General features: G+C 37.6%; 1 protein-coding gene across 3 annotated transcripts in view; it reads right to left on the reverse strand.

Annotated features, from left to right (window-relative positions):
- LOC113063466 (plexin-B2-like) overlaps positions 1 to 12,636 on the reverse strand; it is a 103,066-nt gene that overhangs the window by 14,207 nt on the left and 76,223 nt on the right. For 2 of the 3 annotated variants that reach the window (XM_026233906.1, XM_026233913.1), the window contains 16 exons: positions 10,262 to 11,388; positions 9,984 to 10,172; positions 9,553 to 9,681; positions 8,816 to 8,916; positions 7,301 to 7,433; positions 6,332 to 6,488; positions 5,151 to 5,262; positions 4,952 to 5,063; positions 4,700 to 4,801; positions 4,074 to 4,169; positions 3,681 to 3,768; positions 2,793 to 2,953; positions 2,140 to 2,288; positions 1,922 to 2,027; positions 346 to 482; positions 87 to 266 (listed from right to left, as the gene is read on the reverse strand). In XM_026233906.1, the coding sequence (XP_026089691.1) occupies positions 87 to 266; positions 346 to 482; positions 1,922 to 2,027; positions 2,140 to 2,288; positions 2,793 to 2,953; positions 3,681 to 3,768; positions 4,074 to 4,169; positions 4,700 to 4,801; positions 4,952 to 5,063; positions 5,151 to 5,262; positions 6,332 to 6,488; positions 7,301 to 7,433; positions 8,816 to 8,916; positions 9,553 to 9,681; positions 9,984 to 10,172; positions 10,262 to 11,386 (3,077 nt within the window). In that variant the 5' untranslated portion in view covers positions 11,387 to 11,388. Of the gene's footprint in view, positions 1 to 86; positions 267 to 345; positions 483 to 1,921; positions 2,028 to 2,139; positions 2,289 to 2,792; positions 2,954 to 3,680; positions 3,769 to 4,073; positions 4,170 to 4,699; positions 4,802 to 4,951; positions 5,064 to 5,150; positions 5,263 to 6,331; positions 6,489 to 7,300; positions 7,434 to 8,815; positions 8,917 to 9,552; positions 9,682 to 9,983; positions 10,173 to 10,261; positions 11,389 to 12,636 lie in introns of those variants that run through there. The other variant, XM_026233896.1, reaches the window with a different exon arrangement.

The raw sequence follows: 12,636 nt of genomic DNA on the forward strand, positions 1-12,636 counted from the left end.
TTTTCAAAGCCATGGCATTCAAAATCTGAAAGGCCCAATAGTGAGGCTGTATACTGTATGTGAGCGAGGCTTAAAAACAGACTTACCAAACAAAGCTGGCCCGTGGGGAGTAATCTGTAACTTTGGGATTGGTTGAGTATTCGAATCCGGCGAACTCTTTTAATTTGACCTTGCCATACTTTATAAAAACGGGAAGACTTTCAGAAGGAATCTTCTGTCCTTTATATGGGCTTGTCATGCAAGTGATATTCTTGCCAAATGTCAACCTGCATGTTTAAAAACAAAGACATGATCAGAATAGGACTGAGATAAATCAAATCTGTTTTATTTTGCCTTGTTACTCACACTTTACACGGCTCTTTGTCCACTGAGATGCTGATGTCATCTTTGCTAGCTGTGTCTAGGTCGTCTCCCATGATAGTGATGACGGTTCCTCCAGCGGCTGGGCCTTTAGAGGGGGACACAGCTTTCGGGACAGGATTCTGAGAGAGGCGGAGAGAAAAAACTATTGTTAACATTTGCTCACACACAGCTCCAATAATCGCTCCTTTTTCTACACAAGTCTAGCTTTATTAAATATTAATAACACACAGTGATATAAAACATAAAATTAATGTCTGGAAAAAAAGACATCATAATAACCTACACATACACTACTGTTTAGAATTATTTGGGCTTAGTAAGGTTTTAAAAAAATTTCTAAAAGATGAAGGCTGGAATAACGGCTGCTGAAAATTCAGCTTTGTCATCACAAAAATAAATTACATATACAAAAAGTATCTAAAAATATAAGCAATTATGCAAAAATTTTATATTATGTAATTAATAAATGCAACTTGGAGAACATAACAGACTTAAAAATTCAAAAATACTAAAAAAATACTTTTAATTTGAAAACTTGTGTCAAACAAAAGTGGTCTATCCTTGTGCTCTAAATGCTGGTTTGCTAAATTCAGAAGTAAAAACCTGTTTGACTTTGAAAATGTGACTTATTTCTGACTGAAACTTAATATTCTGCTCAAAACAAAAGAAAAGTCCAAAAAAATCGAGATGATGAACCATCCTCACTAGGTTTTCATCAGATGCTACATTACTTACAAGTTGTTTGAAATGAAATGCGTGTTGGCAGTGTGCAAAACCATCCTATATAATGATAAAAATCAATTCAGTGGTCTTTTTTATCATATCAAATCATTTCTCCTTTCTCAAAACAAGACAATCTCATATGCCTGTCTGTGTGAATGTAGCATTCGACATTTACTCACGACATCTGAGCCGCTGAAAATGCAGTGGATTACATTTGTTTCTGAAGGGAATGCACCCCCAATCTACTCAAATGTGTTTATCTGTGCGCGAAACATTTGTGGTCCAGCTTCACCAACAACAAAAATTGAGAATAAGGTTTTTAAATGAATCTTTGCAAATTGCTTTTCCTATTAATGTGCTAATTTGCAAGTTTCATGATGAATGCGGTGGCTAAAGTAAACAGTCTCTCAGAGAGCGGCTCTGAAGAGAGGGGCGGGGTCAGGAGAGCTCATTAACATTTAAAGGAAAATGCTACAAAACGGCTTGCTCTGAAAAGAGCTGTTTTTGACAGGATAAAAAAAAAAAAAAAAGTTTTTTACTCTACCACTGAGACATTTTAACCAAACTATGTTAAACACTTTTCATTAAGAGCCTAAAAATTATATCAGCTTGTGGAAAATGGGCATCTGATGACCCCTTTAACATCACAATTGTTAAAGCATCACAATGCTAGTTCACTAGTTTGACCAGAAACAGCTACTGTATCAGCAAGGGAGTCTAAGCTGTTTGTTTCAGGACTTCAATCATTAGAAATCACATTCAGAAATGCACACAGAAAATAGGCAAACAGGATACTAAACAGCCAGAAAGATTTAATCGTAGAGAAAGCAGTTACCCTGTAAGTGAAAAACACGTCCGACTGTCCTGTTCTCCCTCCTTCCACCTCCACTTCCACTAGCCCAGATATTCTGCCAATACTAGGCCCAATCTCGCACACAACACTGAAAACACATGGGTAGAAACAGAATATAAGCTAAACCACTCTTTCTAACATAGGCCTACTTGTTTTTCTATAACATTACACAAAATACTCATTCTAATATCATGCTGTACCTGGTACTGACGGAGTATCTCTCCGGCTGATGAGTACAAGGCACTCCAGCCACGGTGATTCTCTTAATGTCCTCCTGCTTGATGCCCAAGTTCGAGCCTTTTATTGTGACAGAGATCTGTCCATGTAACGGTCCATACTGGGGAACAATCTGGAATGAAAGCAGAACAGCACACTTAAAAGAAGTCTATAATCTTCAATATCATAAACTATAGAGTTACAAAGATCACCCATAACCATTGTGCCCTTAGTGATCTAGCTGCTTTGGAGAAAATCATTTGCCAGATGACAAATAATAAAACACCATCAGGCGCAGGCGGCACGATCATTAGAGTCTCAGATGGATTCAACAAAACACTAGAGTGAGAGGCTGAGTTTGTGCCTACCAGCGCAGCCATCTATATATCATTTAGGCATGAAAAATGGAGAAGAGGATGAAAAGAAATGGTGTTTTCTAGAGAAGATGAAGAGTAGAAATTTATGAACTGCATTTGAACCGAGAATAGTGAGATTAGTAATCGCTGACGTCACGAAATGAGATATTTTTTGGATGCATTTTGAGCTTAGCTTGAAGCTTAACTGAATTTAGGGTTAGCAACTTAATAATGTTGAGTGACAGAATTGAGAAAATAAAGACAAGAAGAATAGTCCTCACGTCAGTGATCGTTGGAGGAGGACACTGTCCCTCCTCCTGTGTGCACAGGTCTCTGTGGATGCAGGATTTTGTTGTGCCGCACCACACGCAGTTATACTTCTGATCAGCGTTCTTACACAAACTGCAGTCCTCACGTCTAACAGAGCAGTTGTAGAGCACCACTGAGTACAAAAATGAAGGAAAACAAAGCAATTCAGAGAACTGACACTGAATTCATTGTCTTTACAAAAAAAAAAAGACTGTTGTTGATCACTATTTTTTTTCCTGAAATTGTGAGTTATGCAAATTAGTCTGTTTACTGTTTTATGTGGTGATATATTAGTCACATCTAGCACAAAGATTTTTGATGCTCATTGTTTTTGTGGCAGATCAACACAACTCAGAATATGCAGGCTGGCAGTTGTATATTTTAAAAGATATTGGCTTTAATGTTATGTAGATAACTGCTGTGCATTTAGTTAATAGCCTACCTTGCAGAATAGCTTAGTATAGCTTAAAGGGATAGTTCATGTTTAGTAGATGAGCACTTACAAAATGACATCTTCCAGTTAAAAAAATGCACATAAAATGTTTCTGAAGAAACATAAATGCTCTTTTAAGTAGTTTAAGGGATATTTCACCCCCAAATGAAAACTTGTTTATTTAAAAAAACATGCAATTTTCAAAGTCCACATCTGCTAAACATGTCTAAACCATTACTGGTTGGATACAAAAACAAGATTCGAAAGATCAGTCTCCAAGATGCCAATGATATATAACATATGTTAATCTGCTTATTTTATAAGAGGTTTATCAGATGTTCATACACAACCTTGCCATATCTTGACAATCCACATGTTTACTGCGGCTTCTCCTGAGCTATGATGATGCAAATTCATTGAAATGTACCTCTGAGGGTGCTGTCAATCTTCCTGTCCATGCTTTTATCCTCTATGTAGAATGTCACATTCACCTCTGGCTCTTTGTCATATTCAAACTGCCATAAAAACAGTAGAAAGGTGTCACTTAAGAAACAGACACACAAACACATCATTGCATGTGGAACAACTGTGCGCTGCAGCAAATTCTCCCCTTGCCAACATGATGTCTTTGTGAACCCGATCACTGTGTGTTTGTTATGCACACACAGGACTGAGCCCTACACACACTTGCAGCTCAATAGCTGGGAATGCCATATTGGCTGCTGCTCAAACTTCAGAAACAAATCGATGTGTGAACAGAGAAGAAGTAGAAAGTGAGGGAGACATAATAGAAGGAGGAATACGAGTGGAGCGTACTGACCTTATATCCCTCAAATCTGTACTTTGACCCTTTAGTCAACTCAGTCACCTCGTCCACCTGTTTCATGAGCTCAGTGCCGATCTGAAAGGTACTTTTCTGAGAAACATGAAGAAAGAGTATTGCTGCTTATGTAGACTCTAAAAACAGGTATTTTACTATAAAAAATATGACAAAAATAGCTGACAAATATTCTCAAAGAGATATTTGGTAAATATATTGCTCTCTGAAATATTTGATTCTGATTGCTCAATGGTTATGGTTCTGTGATAAATTATGTAGTTATTGCTAGCATTATATGAAGTGGTATAATTGAATCATACTAGAAAAAAAAAGGAAATTCCTTAACAGTACAACAAGCCCTATTTTTAAAGACTTTTTTTATAGTGTAAAATCACTTAATTAAATCAATCTCTCACATACATTTATACACTGTATTTAGTAAGCATAATTCCGTAATGTCTAATAGATTAGAAACTATTCTTTACGTATAAAAATACATTAATTAAATAAATAAATACATAAAAATATTCAAGAAAACCTCAGGATATTCCATGCATACATCTTATACACCAATATACTAAACATAACCACACTGTGTACAATAATAAGTAATGCATGTATTTTACCTCATATTTCTTCAAATTTTTGCCCTGAAATTGGATGGGGGTTTTAATTCCTACAGGAATAAGCAGAGGTTCTGGCATCTCAAACTGAGGACAACTGTCACTCTGCAAGAATCATAAAAATAAAAATAAATAGATAAAATAAAACTGTTATTAGTCCTGTTTTGTCACCAAAAGTTGATTGCTCACCATAAATTAAAGCACAAACAGGCATATTAATTTACATATGCATGCACTTTTCCTAACATGACTCACCTGCTTGTGTTGTATTATATGATCACCCTTGACAGTGTCATCTCTATCACTGCATGTATGATCCTGAATGTTCCACTGGCAGCCCCACTTACTGGTCACACATGCAATGCATCTGCAGGAAACACAACCACCCAGTCAAAAGATTAATCTAAAGAAATGCTATACGGAAGACACGTCTTGAACACTGCCTGATACTCACGGTGTATTTTCCGATCTCTTTACCACGTCTGCACAGTTGTAGAACTCAAACTTACTAGATGCCACTTCAATGCTGTCACTAACCGTGATCTTCACTGGCACTGCCACAAAATCTACACACATGCATATGAGAATCATTTGAGCTGTTAGGAAATATAGTAATTCATATGGCAAGTTCTGTTCATGGGTTCGATTCCCAAAGAACCTACAACCTGATATAAGCTTTTGTAGCTACAGAATCATTGCAAATAGGAATCATATCAGCTTTTAACCCTCTCAAGGCAGGCGTTGCAGATTTGCAACAGTAAAGTAACTAAAAACTTTATTACTCCAGATACATATTTTATGAATCTGGAGTACTAAAAACTTTACTATAGGTTACTAAATTTACTAAGTTACTAAAACTTAATTTGAGCCTGAGAGGGTTAAGCAGGAGTATTAGGCCAATTTTTTATTTCTAGAGCTCAAGAGGAACTAGATAAACCAAGGTCATGGGTTCAATTTCCCCAAAAAAACAACCTGATATAAGCTTTTATAACTACAGAACGTTAAGGTCATGGGTTCGATTCCGAAGGAAAGTAAAACCTGATTAAAGCTTTTTTAACTCTAGAATCATGGGAAATAGGAATCATATCAGTTTTTAGGCAAGAGCATTTCATATAGCCAATTCTAAACTTGTAAGGCTCAAAAAGGTGATAGCAACTGCAAAGTCATGGGTTTGATTACCCAGAAAATCATGATTTGATAAAACTTCTGTAACTCTAGAACCATGTGAAATGGGAATGATATCAGCTTTTATGTGGGAAAATTTCATATGAACAATTCTGAATTTCTACAACTCAATAGGTGCTAGATACGACAAGGTTGTGGGTTTGATTCCCGAGGAAAGGAGGACCTGATAAAAGTTTTATGTAACTCTAGAATCAATAAGTTTAACTTCAGAATCTACCTGGTAATAGATTTAGCTTCAGTGTAATGTTTTCATTTGATCAGTGTCCAAATTAAAAATCACAATACTAGCAAATTACAAACATGAAGAAATGAAAAACTTTAGGCCGGACATAATTTTCAGGCATTCTGCAAGACAAACACCATCTGTTTGTTTCGTGAGTAAAGGAGGCAGCGAGAGGATGGCTTCACAGTAGGTGATTATTTAGTTAAAGGCAAAGAGAATGCCCTCACCTTGTGTCTCAGGTGTGGGTGGTATGTTCTCAGAGGTCGGGAGTTCACAGATGACCTTTGTGCCTTGCATAGTTGCTAGACTTTTGTAGCTATCAAACTCACAGTGGAGTTTATAAGAACTGCTGATACTGGGGAGGGAGGGGATGTCAATCACCACCTGCAAGTTTTAACCAGAAAATAAGGTTTTAAGAAATAACTAAATAAATACAAACATAAATGAATGAATGAATGAATGAATGAACAAGTGAATGAACAAACGAATGAGGAAAAACATCAGTTCTCGCACATTTTGAACAGGAAATACATTATATACATATACATTGTATACATTTTCTAACTGTTTATGATTATTGAATGCCAATTTTTTTTAAAAACTGAATAGTGATGAACAAGCAAGAAAAAATGTTTTAAAAGATAATATTTTTATTTAATTTTTTAACAATATTTTTCAATCACTTAATAAGGTTTTATTGTTTACCATAATTTTTTGTTGCGATAAACACAATGTTAAAATTTCCTTACATTTCTAGGTTTTTTCACAACTGTATTTCCCCTGAAATACGTAATAAGAAATTTGAAATAATATAGAATTTAGCGAGTAGTAAACAAGTTAGAAGTATATTGCCTTTATTCATTACCACTGATCCAGGAAGTGAATAATGTTATACAGGAAGCCTCTTCAATCAACCATGACCACTTGAGTTTCTTCTGAGACATATTAGAAATGCATGAAAAGTGCTCTGTGCGTTCATGTGGTATGAAATGATGGTTTCAGATGCCTTGTTTAGTTACTTCATCATGTCATCTCATGAAAAAAAGGATTAGACTCACAGACTGGATCTGTTACAGCCAGTAAATATCAATCCTGAGTCAATCCTTAAGAGGCTAGGGTTTGAAATAATGGCAGACTTTATCACAATGTGTGTGTGTGTGTGTGTGCGTGTTCATGTTCATGTTATGCTTTAGTACCTGTGTACTTTCTTTTTTCTTGCAGCTCATGTTGGGGGGCTCAAAGGACTTAATAGATACACATGTTTGATTTGGACTCCACAACCAAGCGTTCTCTTCTAGTCCTTTGTGACAATCCTTTTTCCTGGTACAACTGCAGGTGCAAAGCAGACAAACACAGGTAATAAGCCACACTGCATTCACTTTAACTAGACTACACATAGATATCTTCCACATACTGCTTGCTAAAATGTAACCAGCAACTCTTAAAGGCGCAATATGTAATTTTTCTGCTTTAGAAATAGCAGAAATCACTATATCTATGTTATATATATTTTTTAGTAGTGTACTTACATCATCCCGACAGTTTCCACAAACGTTCAAATCCGGAGAAAATTATAGTTTAATTAGAAGACACCGCACGTCTCTTTATTTCCGTTTTGTCGCCCGTCTATGGAGTCATATAAACTTTGACCCCTCTAGTTTATCTAACTTCCTGCGGAACCGCCAAATACAAAGGTGAACAGAAGCAAAGAAGAGACGAAGAAGAAAAAGTAGTAGCTAGCCTTGATCGAGACTATTATATTTTATATTTATATTGTTTATATTCGAATTTAAACCTCAATCAATAACTTAGTTATGGATCATGATTATGCTTTGCCCGCATGTTCTGTGAACCGCAAACGCACCGGTGAAATAAATGACCCGAGATGGTTTTGGGACAAGAGAAGCAACAAGACACGGGTAAATATTGGAGTTGCATTTCCAAGATAGAGAGAGCTTCGTGACAAGCTGAAACTACAGAGAGATGCAGAACTCACTTGCATTCTGATAAACAGGTTTGCATCCATTCAGCTAACTTTATCTATCCGTATATTTTGTGAAACGATGATGTCTTGTGTAAAACGCAGACGGACTAGCTCTCATGTAAATCTACATTTGTTTTATATCTAGCTGGGTAAAGTAGCTTCAAATGCAGTTCACTAACTTGTTTGATATCATAGTATAACATAATTATAATTATTAACGAAAGGCGACCGTGTTTTTTAACATATATTACTACTAGCTAGATGGAATATTGATTTGATAGGGGGCTCATAATTCATATATCTCTCCATTCGAAAAGACGTGATTGTCAAAATACTAAGTTAGAATGAGTGAGGAATGTGGGAAGCGACAGAGTGCGTGTTCCAATGAACAACAACTCCCATGAGCCTTACGCTCTTTCCTGACGTCATCAAAGTACGTCTTATGTTATTATTTTGATTGAATGACCCCTGGTGGCCAAAAATTCCATACTGCACGTTTAAGACTTTGATTACACCATATTTTAGAGTTAAACAATTTCAAATTGAGATCACTAAACTGCTCAGTATTCTAAAGAATGCTGTAATAATGATGACAAGTTTATTTGACAGTAGAAATATTAAACTCTGTTGTAGAATGGCAGTGTCATTACTTGTCCTGTCTTTTACTGGACAAGAATGCCCAATTGATAGTGTGCTTTTTGTAATAAAATGAGTCTAAAAGACTTACCGGCCTTCCAACACACACCAGCCACAATATGGGTCCCGTTGGGAGATGCATGATTGACAATCATTCTTCTGTTCACAGGCCTGCACTGGGACTTTGGTGATCTAAACAAAAGAGAAGCAAATAAGACAAGCCACATACTTTGAATGACAAAATTGTTAAATTATTTAGTTTAAGATGCCTAATAACTAATGCATATGTGACTTGAAGGTTCAGCTTTTGTATTAAAGAGTTTGAGGTGAGTTCATATTATAAAAAAAGGTCCATTGCCAAGCAGTTTTTGCCATACCTTTAGGACCCAAAACTTTTACCATATCCATATCATCTCAGCAACATCAGAAGCATTGCCTTACAAAATAAGATTTGTGTGCAACAAACTCAATTTATGAAGCAGCTTATGGCAGTTAACTTAAGTGATCCACTTTAAGGCTGAGTTTCCTCCTGCTTCTAATATATGGGCCATGTGAATGAGCAAAATTACTGATGGGAAAAGAGCGCCCCAAATTCTTCCGATTGGCTAAAACAATGTGACACAGCCTGCTGTTACATTTTGTGGCAGATTACAGAGTCTAGGGATGTCACATGCAATATTTCAAGATATCTCTATATGTTGTCTGCACCAATTCATTAAAAAATCCATCAAGGTTGGCAAGCCTACATCATTCAGACAGGTTTTAACTAGTGCACCATCTCTATTGACACAATGTGATATATGAATGTGGATGTGTTTATAAACAAACCTTTCTGCCAGTCGTGATGTACAAGATATCCAAATTTGAATTAAAAAAGAGGTTTTTGTTCACCCCACCATCTGCGCGTTCCCCTGAAATCTTGTTATAAAGACCAAGGTGACTGGGGTTAAGATGCACCTGCAAGCAGAAAGTTAATGAATTCATGTATTTGGTAAATACATTTATCCAAAGCAACTTACTTGTACTGTAAACACTGTATTATATAAGCAGTACAGCTAGAGCAAGTCCTACGGTTAAGTCTATTACTCAAGTGGTTGTAGCTCATACTGTAAATCACCCATTCTTGGTTTTGAACCAACAACCTATTGGATACCAGCCTGTATTATTAATGACCAAGCTAGACCACCACAGCAGTCAAACCTCAAGGGATTTAGTGAAAATTAAAGTGGATAGAAACCAGACCCTGGAATGGGACTCACCTTTAAGACATCTGCTCCACTGGTTCCCAAAAATGCCACAGTGTGCTCATTCTCCACTGCCACAGCTACAGCTGTCAGCATGTCATTTCGGGTGTAGATGGGTTTGACAGCCAGAGCGTACTCAGGTTTACTGGCTAGTGGAGATGGAAGGAACTCTGCACCACACTTATATCCCTTCACCATTTCCTTCTGTTGGGTGAAAACACACACCACATTCAGAAGGGTTGTAAAGGCCCACACAAAATAGAACCAGAATTGTAAGCAACACAACAACTCACGTCTCTTTTGGTCTTGCAGATGGCCTCAGGCTTGGAGATGTAGGGTGAATAAACAGTCTTTGGTTTCTCGTCCTCCAGAACTTCTCCTATGTAGCAGGACTCAATCACCTCCTTAAGCCTGGCATTAATGCTGCTGAGCGGATACATGCACAAGGCAGAATTGCCACCATCCTCATCCGCGCTGAACACAGCAAACAGAACTTTATCGTTGAGATTCGAAGGGATGATCTCCCTAGCCAAAACTTCTCCTGGTCTGGCCAGATATGCTGCTTGGACCTTGTTGTATGTGTTCTCCTGTTGTTCAGTTTTGACGGAGCAGTTAAGCTGGAGCTCGGTGTAAGAATAGTAATGATGGTCATTCTCACACAGACGTGCTATAAATGTGCTATTCCTACTATCGCTGGTGCCTGGAGTACGTGAGAACAAGAAGTAGATGTAGCCATTGTCTTTGAAAGCATGACGAAAGTCGTGGAGGTAACGCTGGACAAAAGGACTAGCTTGCACAGTGGAAGCATCAACCATGTTCTCAAAGACATCGGTTTCTCCATGCTCCTGCAGCAATCGGGTGCTAATGAGTTTCGCACTGTCTGAGCTACCATAGCCCTTCCCTACAAGAAATACACTGAGGTTTGCATTAGTATCAGCATCTATAAAATAAGAAATTACTCCCACAACGGTAACAGACTCCTCTGTGCTGGCTACGTATGTCTTCTCGCCTTTAGTGTCACTGTAGTACACCTGTTTGTCCACGCTGTTGAGGTTTAACAAAGAGCAGATGCCCCTGAAAAGGCTTCCACAAACAATCAAGGTGCCATTGGCGGAGTTAACCAGCAGGAGTTTGTTGATGTTGTCCATATCCTTTGCATCAGTGCAATGTGCAGTGATGGGTGGAGTGCAGTGTGGGTTGTCCTTCTTAGGGCCTGTTACAGCATTGCTTTCCTTCAGCAGGTCATAGTTTAGCTGATAGATGTTATTAATGGCACCCACGTAAATTCGGCCCGTTTGAGGGTCCTGAACGACATTGTTGATGACGGTATCAGACAAGAAATAATCTTGAGTATCGTCACAGCAAGATGAGCCGAAACACAGCAGCAGGGACAACGCTGCCAGGGCCCTCCACGCCATCTCTTGAAGAGAGAGAAAGAAAACAAGATATGTATAATGTACGAGGACAAGTTACATACTGTCACGAAACTGCTAGGATGCCTAGATTTATTAATTAATTCAATAGTACACCAAATTCCTACATACAATGAATTCACCTCTAATATAGTGTTTTTATTGGGGGGGGGGCATAAAGTCAGAAATGCCAGGGTGATACAGCTATCCAATAATTTGTCAAATGTGTAGTCACATGTATTAGCATTTATAAAGAAGATGTTTTACTTTTAGCTTGATGTCTACACCATATAACATTTTTCATTGAATTGAAACATTTGCTGAAAATAGTTTTAATGTGTTGCTTTTTCAAAAGAATCCAACTTGAATACATAAAAATACATTTTTAAGAACTTGGAACATGAGTTTTAAACTAAATTAATAAAAGATCATCCATTTTCGCTATCTCATTTGTCATTGACCCAATAGAGATGCTCGTCTTAGCAGGCACCACTAATAAATTCACACTTGAAAACTGAAGTCTTTTTAGAAACTGGAGAATTTCTTTAGCACGCATCATTATACTATACTGAAGTAAGCACTAGTGAAAAGTGCTACCAACAAAGACTAAGTTAAAAGAAAAATCGATCAGGCCTCTCAACTGTTCCCTCAAAGGGATTGCAGATGGTTGGTGATTTGACACGCTGATACAAGCAAAGCATTTCTAAAGAAGCTCGTCCTCCACCCCTTCACTACTTTCATTCTCCTTTTCATCCATCCCCTCAGCACTTCAGCAGGTCCTAAAAAACACTGGGGCGGAAGTCAAACGCTGATCAAAGCAATCACAGGCCAGCCTGATTCCAGCATAACAGAAGGTGGCTCAATGAATTATGGGTACAACCTCAGCAGGTGGGCCAAACAAATCCTGTCCTCCTTCCTGTAAACAACCCCTACAATAACCAGCACAGCATGCAAAGTTATTGTGTTAGACAGGATAATCTAATCACAGTCTTGAACATACTTGAGCTAATTTTAGATGTTTATAAGGTTGCAAAGTTGGGGAAAAGAAATATTAACCATATTCACTCAATATTTCTGACCATTCCATTACTCCCCATGCCATTACTTATCTGCCTAGATGTGAAGACAATCCTCTGGAGTGGACTTCCACATAACTGACTGAGGTGTTTAGATTGCCAGAGCAAATACTTTCACTGCAAATCGAATGGCAGGAGTCTCTCAGACACCACGATCCTGAGCCCAGAGCTCATAAAGAA

Source organism: Carassius auratus, chromosome 4, assembly GCF_003368295.1.
Source record: "Carassius auratus strain Wakin chromosome 4, ASM336829v1, whole genome shotgun sequence".
NCBI classification, from domain to species: Eukaryota; Metazoa; Chordata; class Actinopteri; order Cypriniformes; family Cyprinidae; genus Carassius; species Carassius auratus.